This window comes from Macadamia integrifolia, chromosome 6, assembly GCF_013358625.1.
Source record: "Macadamia integrifolia cultivar HAES 741 chromosome 6, SCU_Mint_v3, whole genome shotgun sequence".
Taxonomy (NCBI): domain Eukaryota; kingdom Viridiplantae; phylum Streptophyta; class Magnoliopsida; order Proteales; family Proteaceae; genus Macadamia; species Macadamia integrifolia.
Genome location: NC_056562.1, coordinates 15699468 through 15719306, shown reverse-complemented (window position 1 = coordinate 15719306; position 19839 = coordinate 15699468). Strand labels below are relative to the sequence as shown.

The following is a 19839-nucleotide window of genomic DNA, read 5'->3' as shown; positions in this document are numbered from 1 at the left end:
GCCCCAACAGCAACTGGAGTGACCCCCACTTCCCGTCTATAAGCCAAGAACCGAAGGTAAGTTGTGTAATATTTCTGATTTTGTAAGCTTTCTGAACCCATTGACTTGCTTTAAGCATCAACCTTTCTTTGATTTCACCCTTTGGGAAGGGATGCAACCTAGAGGACCAACCCCATTGAAGACAATATTATGTGGTCCCACTTGATGGGGTATCTTCATAAGAAAACAAAGAAAAGAATGAGTTCTGCTACTTTGGTCTTCTCAAAATAAGCTGATGCAAGCTGCTGCTATGGTCTTCTCAGAGAATGGGTTTTAATTTTATTCTGGATTCTGCCTTTGGTCTTCTCAAAACAAGTTATTTGATCATCAAAAGACAGGGCAACTATGCCTCTGGACTCATAACCTTGAAGGTCCTTTCAAAGGGACATTTTATCAAAAGGGCAGCTATGTTTGGGAGCTTGTAGCCTTTATCCACGTTGCCTTCAGAACAAGGCAGCTCTGTTCTCCATTGATTGAGTCCATTTATTCTTTATTGTTGTGTAGTATTCTAGTTTTAATTCTTCTCATATGTAATGTTGATTTTGATATCTTTTTTTTTTTTTTTAGATATTCCATGTCATTTAGCAGTGATAATGACTCCTCCAACTCCAAATGTCTATTAAATTGTTAGAATTTAAGATGTGGATGTAATAGGAAGGCATCAGTGAGTATTTTTTAGTTTATCCGGAATATGAACAAGTTCTACTACTGTTGTCCAGAGTTTCCAAGGGGAGGATGTGGTTTTTTTTTTTAATGGTGTTTACCAGTGGAAGGCATTCTTGAAACTACTGCACAAGAAACCACAATATATGAAAGGCTTATACAAATGGAAGAACATATGAAGGATGAGCTACAGAAGTTGACTGAAGAAATCCGTACTTTAAAGAATAGTTTGAATGTGATGGGTCAAATTGAAATGGTTATTGTTGTTGTCTTTTTAATGTATTTGAGTGGGTAAAGCTTGCTAGAAGCTTATGAATGACATATCAAGTTGTAATATCAATGAAAATATGGTTGATTTGGAATTGTTTTGTCTAGATTGTGGAGTGCTTTGTTTACTATCAACATTGAGGTAGAATATGAGTTAAAATTTACTGGAACTTAAATAAACAAGTCTTGCACCAAACTATTATAATACCATCAAAGAGTATGGCCATGTAATCAAGACCAATGTCAAACACATAGCATCCAAAAACATTACACCACCAATAAAACGTCACTCCAAAATCAATTGTTTACACACTAACATGAACCAAAAGTATAACACTAGCTTGTTCCCTATTTTCTACTTCCACCATCTCTTTTTTCATTAGCTCTTTTAGCCTTTATCCATGCTGCCTTCCTTGCCATTCTTTCCCTCTGCTTCTCTTTGGCATCCATAACAAGGTTAGCTTGAGAAGCTTGAGATCTGGTCACCATTTGGGAGCTCGTAGCTACATTCACATGTTGGTCCATTTTCTTTCTCTACACATTAGGTAACAAAAAATAATTTTGATTAAGACTATTCTAATGAAAATTATAACTTATATGATAATTAGAGATTAAAATGTTTATACCTTGAAACCACCTCTCTTGTTGGTTGATGGTTCCTTTTCTTGATTGAGTAGATCTCTTTGGCAAGTCCTCTTGTTATGTCCAAACTCTTTACATATGTCACACTGCAATTGATTACCCTTTTTCCTCAGCTATGAAAGTTCGTCTTCACCAGACTCTCTTTTCCTATTTTTCTTGGTTCTACCAGGTAGCCTTTTCAATGGTGGAGGATGCCATACATCATTACCTTCACTAGTAGCTGGTAAATCCCCTAAATCTGGTACTGGGTGAATCATTTCTCTATGTGTCATCTTGTATGTATCTACTATGTAGAATGGATCATAGTAAGCTTCAACATCACCTTTGATATGTTTGATTGATGTTGCAGTATGATTACATGGAATTCCTGTAGCATCCCAAACTTTGCAACAATAGGTCTTCTTTGTCAAATTAACCACAAACCTTGAATTTCCATCAATGACCTCAAATTCAACATATCCTGCTGGGATAGCCTTACAAAATCTTGCATCTTCCATAACCAAAGCCAACTTCTTCTTAATGCTTGGGTTCACCTTCCCATTCATATCAACAGTTTTTCTATACCTTTTGTCCAGTCTTTTTTTATCAACTTAGCTCTAATCCCATCAACTAGGGTTAAAATAGGCTTGTCTCTTAATTCTCCTACCCAGTTGTTAAAAGACTCAGTCATGTTATTGGTAATATGCTTACTTTTTGCTCTAAAATCCAAAGCATGTCTACTTCACATGACAGACTTGTTATTTTTCATTAACCAGTCATATGCTTCACTATTGCACTGTTGCATCCTATCCATTGCTTTCTTGAAGATGAATTCATTTGGTGCTCTAGTTGCTTTCCAAAATTGAGTCTTCAACAATAACCATGGGTATGTGCACTTGAAATTGTTGTGTAAATGTCTACAACAATTTCTATGATGAGCATAAGGAAAAATCTAAGAAATTGCATCTGCAAGCCCCTACAAAACAGATTATATACACTTAATACTCTCTTGTTGAATATATATATATATATATATTCCTTACAAATTTCTGATATAGATAAAACCCAAATTCTTGCCCTTTTTCAAGAAACAACTTCTTCTTCATCTTCTGATGAACAAAATTATAACCACAAAAATCCCAAGCTAAACCAAGTTCAAGCTTCTGATCATTTGGTTTCCAGCTCCACCGATAATAACAATTTCCAAGCCTATGCTTGTGATTCTTGTATTATTGGTCTTAGCTACAAAGATTGTGCCCCCAAATCCATTCATATGTTTACTTAGAACATATTTTGAATCTCCAAAAAATACTCAAAAACGAATTTGGTTTCTCTCAACATTTGATCAAGACCAACAGGCTCAAATTCGTACAAATTGGTATGACTTTATGACAAAACTCAAGATAAATATTTTTTTCTTTATTTATTTTGATATATATGCCCAGGATAATAACATAGACTACCCTTGGCATAATCAAATCTCCACCCAAACTGCTTCCCATAAATCTTGGACCCTTAGTATCGGTCCTTCAACCTCTGCTATCCATCCTCCGCTTGATAGCATCAAACATATTTTTTAAAATACGGAAATTACTGCTTCTCCCTTCAAAGCAGCTGACCAAAACAACCCAAATCAAAAATTAATTGAGCAATCAAATTTTACAAATTTAAGTCTTCAAACGTTAGGCGACCAACTCTCCCGAGTTGAATGTCTTGTCTAATCAAGACTTATGACTTCATTACCAACAACCCCTCTTCCTCCTTCAATCCCTCCTTTCAAACCTTACATCATACCACAAAAACAACGAGGTCAACTTAATAAATCATTTATACTTGATCAAATTAACCATCGTCTCGCAACCTTGACAACTCCCAACACACCAACTCAAGATCAATCAACTACCGAATCTGCTAATCATCGGGTTTGTGCTCTTAAAAAATACTCTTCGAGTTCCTCATCCAGCTCCGATTCTGAGGTACCCCATATTAATCAAATTGGTCAAAGTTCACACTAACACCCTATCTTCCCTGACCTCCAAATTGAAGCTAGAGGAACTGCTCCTCAGGCATCTTACCAAAGTGGGATCATCTATGAATGGAACATAGATGGTCTTTCCGAATATAACCTTATAAACAAATTCTAGGAAATGACTATGGTTAGCAATGCTCACCATATCAAAAATATGGCAGACAGTACTATTGCTACTTTACTCATTTCTGATTTTACCGGTTAGCTCAAAGGTTGGTGGGATTATGTTTTCACTGAAGATAAAAAAACTGAGATCCTGACTGCCATCCAAACTATCCCTGACGGTACACCCCTTCTTGATGACAAAGGAATTCCAATTGAGGATGCTGTTAATACCCTTATTTTTAGCATTGCAAATTACTTTCTTAGTATTCCTTCTAGGCTTAAAGACCGTATTGCTGAACAACTTTCAAATCTTAGATGTAAAAAATTACACGATTTCAATGTTGGAAAGAAAAGTTCCTCACTAGTCTCCTAACCCTCTTCTCCAAAAAATTCAAATAATGCCTTTGCAAAGAAAATGATGGGATTATTCCCTATAATCAAATGACCTATAGTCAAATAATTAATCTAATTCATGAACAAAGTCTAGCCTTATGCACTGATATTAGATTACGAAAACAAATTAATAAAGAAAATAAATTTTATAAGCAAGAATTAGGAGGTTTTTGCAAACAATTTAGCTTTGCTCCTCTAAAACCACCGTCTAAACATAAACACAAATCCTCTCAAAATTTTTTCAAATCAGCTTACCATAAGTCTCACAAACCATTCCAGCCCTTCCGGCCTCATCAAAATCAAGTATCAAAAGTGAAAAAGAAGCTCTTTTAGCCCGCCTTGCTGAACTCGGCTCCGACTCCGATGATGAATCTAACGATGGTGCTTACAACCTCAGCTCCATCAAAGGCTCTATGGTAGCCCACTATCACTCTCAACAAATGGCTCCCTCTGATGATGAACCCCCTAGCTCTAAGGCTTCTTCTTCTAACAAATTCAAAACTGTGGTTCGAAGATCCCAATGAACCACCTCAAAAGATTTGACCAAAAAAATAATTTCGTCCTTAGCGTTTGCCACGACGGTTTAAAACTAGCCAACTGATGAGGTCGTTAACTCATCTAGTCAATTAACCGGTTTAAAACTGACCGACTGATGAGGTCGTTAACTCATCTAGTCAATTAACCACGGACAATCTCTATGAGGAAAGGTGGCATTGTTACTATCCTAGGTTAAAGGATAGTCAGGCCAATACCAAGCTCAGTTAAATTTGGTATACCTCTCTAGATCAATCCAATACGGAAAACAATGCTTTGACATATGGAAAGCCGTGGTACGATCTTTGAAGAATCCAAAGTTTCTTTCAACATCAACTTTCGGCGCCAATAGTTCCCCTCAAATGACATTTATGATAAATGTATCATTCGACGTCTACAGTTCCCAAAATTTCAAGAATTCTAAGTGTCCAACAGTACCTAATTTGGTACAGTATCAAAATGTAATTGTACCCAATTTGGTACAGTATCAAAATGTAATTAAAATTCAATTGTAATCTAAATTCAAATGGAATTTAAATCCAAATGTAATGAGCCTCCTTCATCTATAAAAGGAGCACCCCCTTCTCTTCCAAGGCAACTTGAGTTTTAGGCAGTTGAGCTCTCCAGACAGTTCTTTCTTGGTATCAGAGCCACTAAGATCAAGTTCACCAAAGCTCACCAAAGTTATGAGAAGCTCATCAAACTTGCCAAGCATCTTCCGTAGCTCCGGTCATCTCCAGCAAAGTTCCAAGTGCCCCTTAAAAGGTTAGCATCATCAGCCCTCCGGATCTCCTCCAAATACTTAACTCATCCTTCTTCTTGGATACTTAACTCTCCTCCAAATTTATATGTATGGCTTATAAATATAGATTTCTAAAACAATTCTATTACCTTCTGCTTATCTGACATGAATGTGAGACCTATGTCAAAGTTCTCCACCCCAAGTGCTTCTTCTAGGCAATACAGGGAAAATGACCAACTTTATTTGTTTTCCACTTCAACTACCCCAAATGCAATAGGATATAGTCTATTGTTACCATCCACTGAAATTACAGCCAAGACGACTCCACCAAACCTACCTTTAAGATGACATCCATCTAGACCTATAAAAAGTCTATAACCATTCAAAAATCCATTTTTGCAAGCTTGGATGTACATAAAAAGTCTCTTAAATTGCAAAGGTTTGGTTAAATTATGTCTCTCATATGGTTGTAGCTTGAAATAGGTACCAAGATTAAACCTCAACAAATGACCATATCCAGGCAATTGGGCATATGCAGTGACAAAGCTCTCTTCACTCTTTCCTCTTGCCAGTTTGCGTGCTTTATAATATTGTGTAGGATTTGCTTCAAAATCATATTGTGTGTGTAAAATTGACTATATCTAGCTCTGATTTCAGCATTGGTGCAAGTTTTCTTGCTATCAACCTATAAATTACATTCTTATTTCTTTTTGTAGTTCCACTACTACAAGTGTGTGGTGGACCTAATGTCTTGATCTTAAAGGTGAATTTATCCTTCATAACAGATGCATGTACCCTCCAGTTGCAACCATCCCCATTACATAAAGCAGTTATCCTGGTCTTTTCATTTTTTGTCCTAAAAATATCAATGCCCTCCTATATAGCACAAGTCTGAAGGGCAGCTTTAAAGTGATACACATCATAAAACACAGAGTTTAGAGCAAACTCAACCCTTATATCTGTATCATTATCATAATCTTTGTCATACCCTTCATGATACTCATCAGAGTTGAAATCCATATCACTGTCAACATCTGGGTTACCATTTGCATCACTATATCTCATATTGAACTCATCATCATCACCATATGCTGAATCACAATTGTCATCATCATTAGACTCACTGTCACTGTCATCATTAACTTCATAATCACTATCTTCATCTTCATTAGAATTTACATGACCAACTTGCATTTGCTAATTAACTTCTTTCCCTTTACCGTTAACAAAAACAGTAGTGTTACTCTTAGCTCTAGCAACACCAGATGTACTATCACTTCCACCAGTTAAGATATTGGACTTGCTAACACTTTTCATATTTTCTCCATCAATGGCTTTTGCATCAACTCTGGTAGCACTCATATTTTCAATGCTTACATTATCCCTTCCAATACTAGTAGCGCTTGAAGAAGCCTTACCAATAGCACCACCTCTCCTAACAGTATGCTTCACAGGCCTACTGGTATTAGCACTTGGAATTGGGGTCACATTGGTTCTTGTTTGGATATTTTCTCTCTTTATTACTCGACCAGAGTAGCTATTAATGGTATACTCTGAAGTACTGTACTTGCTTACATGCAGAGCATATACACATACCTTGATCACATCCACATCATCATGTAAAGAAAATATAGTAATAACAGTCTTGTCATCACCCACATCTATTTCATCTAGATTTGACAATATACACTTCAACTTGAAACTTACAGTATGACCTATATGGGTAAACTCTCTGATAACAGTATTATACACATCTGACACTATTTCCAAGTGAGAATAGAAGTCTGAATCTACTAATAGCTCTGCATGCCTCCCATAGTAAGTGTAGTGGCTTAGATATCTTTTCTTCATTGCTCACAAATTTCAGAACCACAGTCAAAATTGAGAATCTGATCACAAACCTATTCAAAGAAATGGGAATTTGAAAAACCAAGATATAATAAAAAGTTGAACATGCATTGTACATTACATAAGTTATATGAGAAACTACAGGTAAGATTTCACAGTCACAACATTATAAGAGCATTATGATGAAGATTTCACAGTCACAACATTATAAGAAGAGCATTATTTCAAAGAAAAAAAATTGCACCACAAAAAACTTTCACAATCACTTCACACAATCATTGAGCCTTCACAGTCACATGAAGCATCAGTGATTGTGAAGTACCATTCAATAAAGAATGACTAGTGAAGTGAAATACCATTCAACAGAGAAACAGTAGTGAAGTGAAATACCATTCAACAGAGAAACAATAGTGAAATACCAACAAGAACATCAAGCATTGTTTGATTCCCCCCCCCCCCCCCAAAAAAAAGAAGTAAAAAGGGATTTCAATATGTTTGTACAATGCATACATTCAATGCATACAACAAGCATTAAGAATTTTCCATCACAACAAGTATTGATGCTTCTTCATTCGATAGATTTCAATAGAGACATACATTCAATAAATTTCAGTTACCCAAACCCTAAAGACAGAAGATGTGATGTAATTCTTCAGTTACCCAAACCCTAGCAGAAGCCAAACACAGAGACAGAGACAATAAATAGAGGGATTTTAGAGAAAAAAAATCCCAAAATGCAAACACATAGAGTTTAGGGCTTTCACCTCGCAGGTAAATAGAGTAAAAGCTTCGTCGTCTTCGTGCAGAAGCTTCATTGCCGTCATACTGAGAAACTTCCACTTTCCTTTTGTCCTTCTTCGTGTAGTCTTCGTAGGTGAACGGAGTAGAAGAAGTCCGAGCAGAGGTTAATGCTTTCACTAGGTGCTTAGCTTCATCGTATGGAGGTTTTCCTCTTCGTGTAGTCTTCGCAGGTGAACGGAACAGAGCAGCATAGGCGACTAGAGGTTATATTCATCAGAGCAGTGGTTTTCAATTTAGGGATTGTCATACTCCAATCTCCGCTTTACTAATTGGGGATGAAGGGTGTTATAGGAACTTAACATACCCATAAGGGTAGATTGGACATTTAGCAAAAAAATGCCTAATGACATCATCACTTAACGCCCTAAACCTAACGGAATGGGTTTTTAGATAGAATTTTGAAAAAATGAGGGGTCTACTAGACATTATTTTCATTTTTAGGGGTTATGCCAAGTTATTTTCAAATTTAGGGTGGTACTGGATAATTTCCTAAAAAAAATCCCTATATAATATTACTAAGAAGAATGCTAACCTGTTGGCACAAGAAACACATAGACATAGCAGGGTGTGGAAAGACCATGCTTCCCCCACCCACCATGCATTGAAGATGCTTCTATAAGTTCTCCCATTGGCTTGCTCGTTGGTGTATTTCTACACAGCAAGTTAGCATACTTTCTATCTATTAATAAATCAAAATTTAATGCAAGACCATTCGACTTTTCATTAGTAAAAACAAAGTGTTACATGGGCATTGAATGCATCATTTTCTATGTCATGTTATTCCTCGTAAACCATAATGATATCTTCTCTTTCTTATATTTAGGGAGTGTATTGTCTCTATAGCGTATAGGATGGTTCTTTAAGACTTCTTCATCAACAATTCAACCGAGGACAAGAGTATGAAACACAATCCAACAAACATTAAATAAAAGATATAGGGGTTTGTGATCCGTAGGATGATGGATGAATTGTCCTCCATAGATTTTATGTGAAATAATAGATTTTATATTCATTGAAAAAAAATTATCTTTCCACCAATATATATATATATATCTAGAAAACATTAAAAAAAATAAAAATTTGATAACCATTTTATTATTATTATTATTATTATTATTATTATTTATAAATTAAAACTTTTTTATTTCATCGTTTGATGACTCTAAGGCACCATTTGATAATGTTTCTATTGTTTTTGTGTCTAGAAATAGGAAACGACTTTTCAAAATTTCGGAAACAAAAACGGATTTTTTGATGTTTGATAAACCTGTTTTTTGAAACATTTTTTACAAGACATAATGCCACTAAAAACTCCAATAGTAGCATCGGATGCCCAAAAGAGAGAGAGGATTCGGTTACCTCGGACTTGTTTTGTCAAAGTCATTTCTAGAATTGTAAATAGACATAAATTTTGATTTATGTTTTTAGAAACAGGTAAAACAGAACAACTTTATCAAATACTTTTTAGGCTCTTCGTTTCTAGAAATAAGAAAACACAGAAAATAAAGAAACGAAACGTTGTCAAACAGTGCCTAAGATTTTTCTTTCATAAATGACTCCTCTAATTTTATTTATTTATTATTATTATTTTTTTTTTTTTTGAAAAAATGACCCCTCCAAATCTCCAATTGCTGCCGTGGAAAGTATTAGAAGGGTATTTGTGAAAGAAAAAACAGGCGTGAATGCAAAGAGCAAAAGTGACTGGTCTCCACGTACGGAAGGGTGATCCTGACTCGCCCCAGTCTATCAGCCCACAAAGTCAAGGAAGACGTTCTTCCCTCTTCACGGTCATTGAAGTCTTTGAAGATCTGTCAGCCTCGCCCCTGTCAGGTCGCACACTTCAATTTCCACCTCGAGATTTAGGGTTTATCTCTGTTCGTTTCAAATCTTAATCTTGTCTTTCTTGGGTTGGGTGTCGGTGATGATATCGTTCACTGCTCACTAAAATATTGCCGGGTTCTAAGATTTGTTGATGCTGTTGTGCCTAAATTCATCTGTGTCGGTAATGTGGGTTTCTTCCTCGGAACTATGGATTATACCTGCTAAATTTTGCGATTTTCTTCTACATCATTTCCGTCAAACATAGCAGATCGAGCCCCTTTTGATCTCCAAAAGCAATTCCCGGATTTCTCTCTGGAATCAGCTACTGTGATTCGGTAAGATTTCTGGGTTTCTTTCATTTTGAATCTGCAACAATGGTTTCCGCTAAATTTGATGCTTCAAAGCAATACTACACAACAAGCAGTCTTGTTGTCGGATACGCTCTCTGTTCTAGCTTACTTGCGGTTATTAACAAGTACGCCATTACCAAATTCAACTTCCCTGGTCTACTAACTGCTTTGCAGTACTTGACTTCAGTTCTTGGGGTTTGGGTGCTTGGGAAAATAGGGTTTCTGTACCATGACCCCTTCACATTGGACACTGCAAAGAAATTTCTGCCCGCGGCGATTGTTTTCTATCTCGCGATCTTCACCAACACGAATCTACTCCGTCACGCCAATGTGGATACGTTCATTGTTTTCAGATCCCTTACGCCTCTTTTGGTGGCTGTAGCGGACACGGCATTTCGGAAACAACCATGTCCATCGAAGCTCACCTTTCTGTCTCTGGTGATCATATTAGGTGGTGCTGTTGGGTATGTGGCAACAGATTCGGCTTTCACACTCACTGCTTACTCCTGGGCATTTGCGTATTTGATTACTATTACTACCGAGATGGTTTATATCAAACACATGGTCACAAATCTTGGGTTGAACACTTGGGGTTTCGTATTTTACAACAATCTGTTGTCTTTGATGATGGCACCTCTGTTTTGGGTTTTGACGGGAGAGTATGTTGATGTGTTCTCTGCTGTGGGATCAAATTCTGGCAATTGGATTGAACCAGCAGCATTTTCCGCGGTTTCAATATCATGCATTTTTGGCTTGCTCATCAGTTTCTTCGGATTTGCAGCGAGAAAGGCAGTCTCAGCCACAGCATTTACAGTTACAGGCGTGGTTAACAAGTTTCTAACGGTTGTGATCAATGTCTTGATTTGGGATAAGCATGCGAATCCGTTTGGCTTGCTTTGCTTGATTTTCACTATTGTTGGGGGAGTTCTTTATCAGCAGTCTGTTACTGGAGGTGGCAGCCCTCCAGTGCAGCATGATTCCTCTGCATCTAAGCTGATGGGTAGTGAGGATGATGGCAATGATTCTGGAGATGATGGTGAAGGAAAGGGCAGATCTGGTAAAGTTTCTGTTGTATGAGCTATAGAAAGGAGTTCATTTCTTTTTCTGATTGCTGATGAGGGTAATTTAGAGTGTCTAAAGCTGTAAGCATAGCATTAGATGCTATAGACCTTGGTTATATGTTCTTTATGGAAATATCCCCACCTTGCTTTGTGTTTCAAGGGTTTCTTGCTTTTCATGTTTATTTGGCTATTTATGGGGTGGTAAATGATAATGATTTGGTACTTTATGGTTGGATTCATTGATATATAGGCATATGGATCTTGACTAGTAATTTCTATATCCTTCCTTCTGGGGGTGATTGACACACTACTTCTAGGCTTCTAGCTTCTCTTTGATGGTAATCATTTTAGTTTACAGGGAGAGGGGAGGGAGTGAGTATTGGGGAGTTGCGGGGGGTGAGGAGGACAGACTGAATCATACAGCAGTATATCTCTGGCAACCTGCAGAGATTCATGAATTTACAGCTAGCCCTCGCTTCCTGCAATGCCACAGGGTATTTCCACAGGTCTTGATGTTCACCATGAGTCCTTCAAGGCTATGACATGCTTTGTTGATGGCCCTATGGTTCCTGCAATGCATCACACAGATAGATTTACCACTGTGAAGCATTATATGTGATTGATTTTAAAGCAAATGTAGACATGGAGGTGGCACAGGTAATGCAGCTGATCATGGTTAGTGGCAATGGAGAAGAAAAAAAAGGGGGGGGGTGAGAGAGTGGTGCACATCCTTGCGTCAGTTTCCTTTTATATTGGTGATGTAGAGGGAGTGGGGAGAGACTTGCAGAGGGGAGGGGGGAGGGTAGTGGTGTAGGTGGATCCATGGAGTTGGGGGTGGGGGCAATGGTGGAGTTGTCTTTTACCATTGTTCTAAGTAATGACCCCTATAATATACTTACCATAAAATATTTTACGGATAAACAAACACAGCCATTGAATAACAAAAATAAGATGTCCTTCAACTTCTGTTTGTTTGCTTCTTGATAAGGATGCCTTTATAAATTTTTTCTTAATAGAGCACTTTATTGAACTTCAACCTTTTAGTTGATTGAATGATTACTACTATTGGAGAGATGTAACTTAGAAATATATCATTGATGATGTCATTATCAATCTGGAATTAATTATTTTTGAAAAATGCATCAAGTGGGGAGGTAGGCATTTTTCTTAGTTAATAATGGTGTTATTGAACATCAACAACTAAAAACTATTGCTTGGTGATAAGAAACTTCATTGCATCTCATCAAATGGGGAAGAACTCTGGATGGTCCTAGGTGAGTATTGTTATGTTGCTTCATTACAAATTACCAGTTCCACTAGAGTTTTCTGGATCTATCTAAATTGACTAGTGAAACATATCATGTCAGACTCACAGATCGCAACAAAGAATAATGGAAGGGTCTTGAAAGTTAGTCTTGTGATATTATTCATGGCGGATGAGCTTTGCCAGCTTTCGTGGATGCAATAATGTTCTCATGGTCTAGGCAAGGTTGGTTGGGGATGTTCTATCTTTTGCAGTTAGCTCACAAAAATGTGGTTGTTAAAGCAACTGATTTTTTCTTGGCAAGTAAATATCTACCCTGGCTATGGTGGAGAAAAACAAATGTGGACATTTTAAGTTGAGTGGCTATCATGAGAAATTCGAAGTTGTACATTTTAACCATCTCTTTTGAGATTGAGATGAGATATGTGATCTCAGAGGGGGATGGCACTCTGCTGTAGTGATGGACCTATGTCTTACCTGACACCTCTAGATCAAGAACAGGAAGAAATTCTTAGTCCTCCGGTCCACCCCCCTCCCTCAATTTTTTTAAGGAATTACATTGGTTCATAATTTTCTCATGGATCCATAAAGATCTGATTCAGACTGATGCTTCTAATCATTCTTATTCTGCTACTTTCTTTCCCAGGAAATTGGAAGTTCATTATTGGTTTTATTTCTAGAGCAGGTATTGGATGATCAGATAAAATTAGTACTAGTGTCTGTTTGGTCAGCTGATCTTATTAGTAGATTCCCAACATACTTCTGTTAGAAATTTTGGCATTCATCAAACTATTGCTAGATGAGTGTTGTTAGTCTACAGGCTTGTATGTCCATACCTTGGGCCACACTTGATATATATTGTTAAACACATTTGTGCATTTATTTGTCATGTAAGTTGTCTCTTTGCTAGGATGCCTGTATATTTAACAGGTAGAAAAATATTTCACTCATTCATAATTCCGCAGCTCAAAAATACATATCACACTTTAAGCACATTTACTGAAGAACTTTACATTAGAATTAGTACCAAAGAATATCTTTTACCATATTCTCTACCTATTTAAAAATCATTTACTATTTTGATCAAGTGTGCATACTTGTTTGATGATTTCCGCATAATTTTCACAGCATTCTAACATGTAGAGAAAGATTGAAGCGGAATTTAATGTGACTACGTAATGATGTAGACATCATATTCGCTGAATCGAGAAACAACCTTAGTCAACCTAGTTTTGTGGCCTTTTTGTCTTAAAAAGTTGGAGGGGAAGGGGGAACTCGTGATATTTTGTTGGGAACTGTAAAAAGTCCCAAAAATTCTGAAAATTGTGACAACTTCAGACCTTTATGTGGTATGTGAATTTCAATTGAGCCCTTGGGTTGTCATAAAACAAATTCTGCCTATTGCTCACTAGATTTTGGTTTAGGCTGCACATATTTAAACTGGATAGCAAACAGGATTATGGGGCCCTGAGATGGGTTGTTGACCCATCTGTATCTGTGTGTTGCTGCAGCCTATTGTGAGTTCTTATATATTTTAAAAAAATCTAATAAATTAGTGACCATGTATTATTGGTTGGTTAACTGTTTTGATTAGATTGCTCTCTTTATCTCAAAAATACTAATCCATTCTTATGTAGATCTACTTGAAATCTCTCCCTAATCACTTTATGATAATTTTATTACCTTACTACTACTATAGGCTCCAATCTAATGCTCTCTCCTTTCATCCCACAAAGTTAAGAGACATGATAAGGAAAAAGGATGGAGACCTGTCTGATGTCCGAAATCTCTTCTTATCTAGCTTTCTATAATTTTATACTTCTATAGATTCCAATCTAATGCTCTCTTCCATTCCATCCAATTAATGGAGGCATAAAGAGAGTAAGGAGAGACTTATGTTAAGATAGATGCTTGATTTTGGCACTAGCAAAATTGCAGACTTCTCTGTTTCCAAAACCTAAACCTTTGTGAGGTGAGGGGTTTCATAGTATAGTTTGAGAGGCACCACCGTTGCAATTGAAGAACTTCCAATATCTGGTGCTTTCTCTCGCTATGTCTTGCTTACTGGTATTAAAGTTCAACCTAAATCGGTCAGGATAATCAGTTCAGCCCTGATTGAACCAATCAGACCAATACTGATATGGTTCTGGGTTGGGTCTTGGGACTTTATATAATCAGTAGAAACCAAAATGGAATCAGACAAAGCGAATGCACTGACCAAACCTGATAAAAAACCGAGAACAGACTGATATCAAACAATTGATAAGAAACCAAACTAATATCGAAACCAACTGAAACTGAAAACATTCTTAACGATTTGGTCTTGGGCTGGTCCTATGATAGACCAAAACCAATTTAATCCGACTGAAACCCAATCGAACCACCAGATTGGCACCCTTAGTGTCACTCAATCTTTGTGGTTTTCCTTTCAGCAAAAGATCCGGAGTGGGGGGCCCTCCACTTAAGGATGTTAAATGGTGCAGTTTTGGTTCAATTCGGTTCATGGTATTAGAGTTAGAAATCAAAATAAATCATTTATTAAATGGTTTCGTATGCTGAAATCAAAATTGAGCCATTTATTGAACGGTTATACAGTTCTTTGATTTCATAAAAAAATGTTGTGTCCAAAAACCTACCATAAAAAATCATGAGCAAATCTTCAATATTAAACTACTCTCAGATAAAAAAGCATAAATAATTATTTAATATAAACCTATATCAAGTTTCCTAAGGCCATAGTGAATAAGAATCCATGCATCGAGCGGGCTTCAGATGCATGGGGTGGGTATTCGGGGGTATTTTGGTAAGGTTCATAGGGGTTTAGAACCTTACGATGGAGTGGTAAACCTCACCACTTGGTGAAAGAATTCATTCACTGCGGCACTTTAGGGAGGGTATTTTGGGAACATATTAAAACCCTATAGGGCTTTGTGAACCCTAGGATGGTGGATAAATTGTCCTTTATGGGTGAACAATTTCATCAATGTGGGGAGAGGCCACTAGAATGTCGAAAATCCGGGAGGATGTTATTTATTTAATATATAAACTAAAACTTAATCGATTTTAATCATTTTAAATAGTTAAAACCAAAATCGAATTAATTAGTAAACGGTCTCAATTTTTAAACCAAAACTAAACATTTATTAAATGATTTTACAGTTTCAGTGTAAAAGATTTGGTTCTTTTTTTTTTTTTTTTTTGTATCTAGGCTTTCGACCTGACTAGTCCCGTAGGTCCATATTGACACCACAACCACATAGACCGGATCATACTAGGGTTGAATGAGAACCATTCAGCTTTCACTGAAAGTAGTGAAGAGCACTAAAAACTCTTGTGTGAATGGCCCCAAGGAGGAAAGACGAGTTGAACTTAGAACCACATACTACCTGAGGCGAAGATCCCTTACCAACTCGGCTACCCCCTTGGGGTTGGATTTGGTTCTGTTTGGATAAATGGTTCCAGTTCGATTTTGACAAGCTTTCGTCCATTGCAATTGCAGCAGCACTCCCAAGTAGATCTCTCCTTTCCTCTCAAATGTCGTGTTCTGTGAACTTGCATAGGTTTTGCTCCAATATGCAAGTGATCCTGTGGCTGTGGAACCATAAACGCTAAGGTTTAGAAAATGGGTATCAAATTTATTGCAAAGAAGGGAAGAGGAGAAGAAGAATATACAAGAAAACTAGACGCAACACCATAGATCTCAAAGACAACCTCAAGGGATCAAGGAGCCCTAGAATAGCAAAGTCAGCCCAAGGGGCACACTAAGTAAACAAAGTATTTAGATTTTGGTTCCAAAGCACATGGGGCCCCAGTTTCGGATAAGGAACACATTAGAGGTAGATTCTTCCTTTTTGAGGATCACATCCTTACAAGTGTTAAAAACATCAACCTTGTTATCTTGAACAATGAGAGGGTGGGCCCTAGTTTTGTTCTGAAATTTCCTGGAATTTCTCTCAGCCCATTTATGATATATGATGGAGCAAAAGATCAATTTATCTCCAATGTTGTCCCTACCAAAAGTTGTTGCTACCCAAGTTGCCTCTGACAACACAGAAGAGGAATGGAGCATATTTTGGACAATCAATCAAGATGTCACCCCATCTTTGTAGTGAATGAGCATTGGAAAAATAAGTGACCCTTACTTTCCAACCCTGCTCAGCAAAACCAGCACTAAGGAGGTACCATGATCGTTCTCATAAAATGTTGATTGGCTGTGGAGAGAGCACCAACCAAGCAGTGCCAAGAGGTGAATATTTTTCTTAAACCAAACAGCACGGTCCATACAACTTTCAGACCTTGATGTGGAAAAATGTTCCAAGAGGACTAGGAAGAGAAGACCCTGAGAGGCAGCCCATCCAAATAACTCTATCCGCCGGTTCACTAGCATCCAACTGCTGAATATAATGGAGGTTAGACCACACTTCCAAGAGATCAATAGATACGATCGGGCTAGAGTCCCAGTTGCCATCTAATAGGATGGATTAAATAAAATCGGATCATATTAATACGATCACTAAACCGGTTGATGAGGACCCCAGCTGGGTGCAAGGGTCAAGCCAAAGCCTCGTAGAGTTCCAATTATCAATACGATGAATAATAAACTACTCAACCCTCTCTATATTTTAGAACTTTACACCATACCCAAGAGTAATTGTTAAAGATTTTGGCCACCCACAAGGAGTTAGATTTGAGGTGTCTATGACACTTAACCCAAAGGCAATCTTCATTTGAGGCTATCCACCAAAATTTCTTCGAATTAACTACAATGTTCATATTGATGCGTTAGATACTCAATCCACCTCCTAGGTTTACAAAGCATATCCCAAACAATAAAGTGAACTTTTCAACTCAAGCTTGGATCAGGCTATAGAAATCTAGCAAACATGTACAGATTCTAATTTCTTAATAACAAACCTTGGAGACTGAAAATACTTGATCAATAGAGATAAACCTTGGAGAATGGAGTTGATTAGTTGAAGATGCTCAACATGAGATAAAACTCGACTCTTCCATCCTTCCAATTTTCTTCTCACAATCTCAAATATAAGAGAACGGTCCACTGCTCGCAACTTGCCAAAGATGAGCAGAATACCCAGATATCGAATAGGAAGATGACCTTCAGTGAACCCAATCAACTGTAAAAGCTCATGATGGGCAACTTGAGAGCCTCCCCCCTAATATGACGGAGGATTTGTCCTTATTAATTAATATGAAGTCCTGAGAGGGCTTAAAAGTTCTCAAACGTACCCATGATTGCTGAGACTGATGGGTGATCTGCCTTAATGCAAATCATAAGATCATCAATGAAGATAAGATGGGACAAAAGAAGAATCTTAAGATGATGCATCAATTGAATTTTTTTTCTCTCGGGCAAGATTCCTCAACATGATAGATAAAAGCTCCATAACCAAAGTAAATAGACATGGAGACATCAGGTCCACAAAGTAAATAGTTAGGGCTCAGTTTTGTCGACAAATTTTCAAATTTCTTTTCTTTAGTCTCTCTGTCCCTGAGTTTATAGATGGCTTTTAATTTGCATAATTAGATATTTGCTAAATAAAGTATTGAGAGGTATCTTTATAAGTTGTGGTTGTAGGATTTATTTCCTTATTTGTCCCAATTGACCATTGATTGAGTTATATTATGGAAACCCAATATTTGATTTGATTGCAAATTATCTTGGATTCTATTAAGGATATCCACCAGATTAGTTTGGTTGCAAATAGGAAAGAATTTTTCTTTAATTGATTGGCCTACCTTAATGGGAGATAGGCATTGTGTTATTAAAGGAGACTAGGTCCCCCCTTTACAGTAACGTACTAATCTTACCCATTAGAGAAGTACATTGAGAAAATACTAAGGGGAGAAACCTACTTCCAAGAAAAAGAAGAAGGTTGTTCATTCGTGAAATGACGGCATCAATGTCTGCATTAAGCTCTGCTGAAAACAATTCACCATCGACGGTGAACGGTATGTCATTTCCCCTCTTGTATTGAAATGGTTCATAATTTATTAGAAATATTATTTATTATGATTAAGGAATTAAAGGTGCTGACTCCAGCAATTTAAAAGCAGTACGATTGGCCCTCTTGAATATACCACAGGGGTTGCCGACTGTCCTAATGACCCGCCGGGTGTTATGTCTAACCACCACAGTGACCCGACAACCGCGACCACTGCTTCCCCCCAAATGGTAACCCAACACCTTAACCCCTGTTGGGAAGGGTCGTAGCATGAGACGGTGAAAATCCTAAACCGCAAGCTCCTATATGACAATAGTACGATTGCATAGTGCCACCGCATCCCATACCACGGGCCACCAATGCACTAGTTTCCAAGCCGACTACGGCATCTAGTCTATCAATGCATCATGCACAATGATGTCAACATTCAATCACATAAGCATCTCATCACTTGGCATTCAGAAAGTAAACATAACCCACATGCATAACAATGTGAGGATGACTAATCTACATAGCATATTCATAATGGCATGACTAGACTAGATACAAGTAAATGAATGCCAAACAATCCCTTGAAATAAGGCCAAACGTCCTCTCCCCACTTACCTGTAGTGTACAAGGATTTCCGTACGGTATGGGTGAGATCCGATGCGAGACGCGTAGGATTTGGTGAACCTAACATGATTGAGCGGGGTTAGTACTTCACCATTTTAGAATCAAAATTAACACGATCCAATGACACGATCAGGTTTAGAATCCTAAAAGGAGGCCACACGTCCGATTTTGATCCAATCGAACGTAAGAATCACATTCGGGGCCTCACAGGTGGGTTAGACAGCCCACTGGTCTGGCCCACCAGTTGGGCCAGGGGGTCTGCTAAGACTGGCAGGCAGGGTGGCCCGCCGGTTAGCCCGCCGGTCTGGCCCGTCGGTTGTGCCCGAAGGCCCTGCCCTCTCAGGCAGGTGCTCACAGGCGGGCCAAATGGCCCACCGGTCCTACCCACAGGTCTTGGTAGGAAAACTGCTGTTTCTTTCCAACTTCCTCCATTCTTTGGAGATTCAGATGGGGCTTTTTCCAACTCATTCTTCACACTTCCAATGTCTTATAGGATGGTTCTAATCTAGATCTAGGTTAGATTCAAGTGATGGGAAACCATCTTACCTTCTTTGCTCAAGAACACCTTCAAACCCTCAAAATCACTTCAAACCTACAATGCTTCTCCAACCTTGTCAATACCTCTTCAAATCCTTCAAGATCAACACATAAATCATCTATTAAACCTTAGATTCATCATTTCAAAGGGGATTTACAAGATCTCAAGAAACCCTACTCGAATCA

At 37.7% G+C, this 19839-nt stretch overlaps 2 protein-coding genes and 1 long non-coding RNA gene across 4 annotated transcripts; 1 reads left to right on the top strand and 2 right to left on the bottom strand.

Annotated features, from left to right (window-relative positions):
* Window positions 1-6269: 6269 nt before the first annotated feature.
* On the bottom strand, window positions 6270-6587 carry LOC122082086 (clumping factor B-like). Its single transcript, XM_042649578.1, has one exon. It carries the CDS (start codon window positions 6585-6587, stop codon window positions 6270-6272), a length of 318 nt encoding a protein of 105 aa, XP_042505512.1.
* Window positions 6588-9715: 3128 nt separating this feature from the next.
* LOC122082555 (GDP-fucose transporter 1) lies at window positions 9716-11433 on the top strand. The gene has a single exon (XM_042650205.1). The coding sequence runs from the start codon at window positions 10238-10240 to the stop codon at window positions 11288-11290; it is 1053 nt and encodes a 350-aa protein (XP_042506139.1). The 5' UTR covers window positions 9716-10237; the 3' UTR covers window positions 11291-11433.
* Window positions 11434-11585: 152 nt separating this feature from the next.
* LOC122082556 lies at window positions 11586-18656 on the bottom strand. 2 transcript variants are annotated; one of them, XR_006141342.1, is made up of 3 exons: window positions 17453-18656; window positions 15945-16129; window positions 11586-11843 (listed from the first exon to the last, which is right to left on the bottom strand). It is a non-coding gene; the product is annotated as an uncharacterized LOC122082556 (long non-coding RNA). The 2 variants fall into 2 exon arrangements; XR_006141341.1 differs by having other exon boundaries at window positions 15945-18656.
* Window positions 18657-19839: the final 1183 nt, after the last annotated feature.

Bases quoted from the DNA above. Each gene is read 5' to 3' on its own strand.
- LOC122082086 (XM_042649578.1), bottom strand. From the start codon at position 6,587: ATGCAAGTTGGTCATGTAAATTCTAATGAAGATGAAGATAGTGATTAT.
- LOC122082555 (XM_042650205.1), top strand. From the start codon at position 10,238: ATGGTTTCCGCTAAATTTGATGCTTCAAAGCAATACTACACAACAAGC.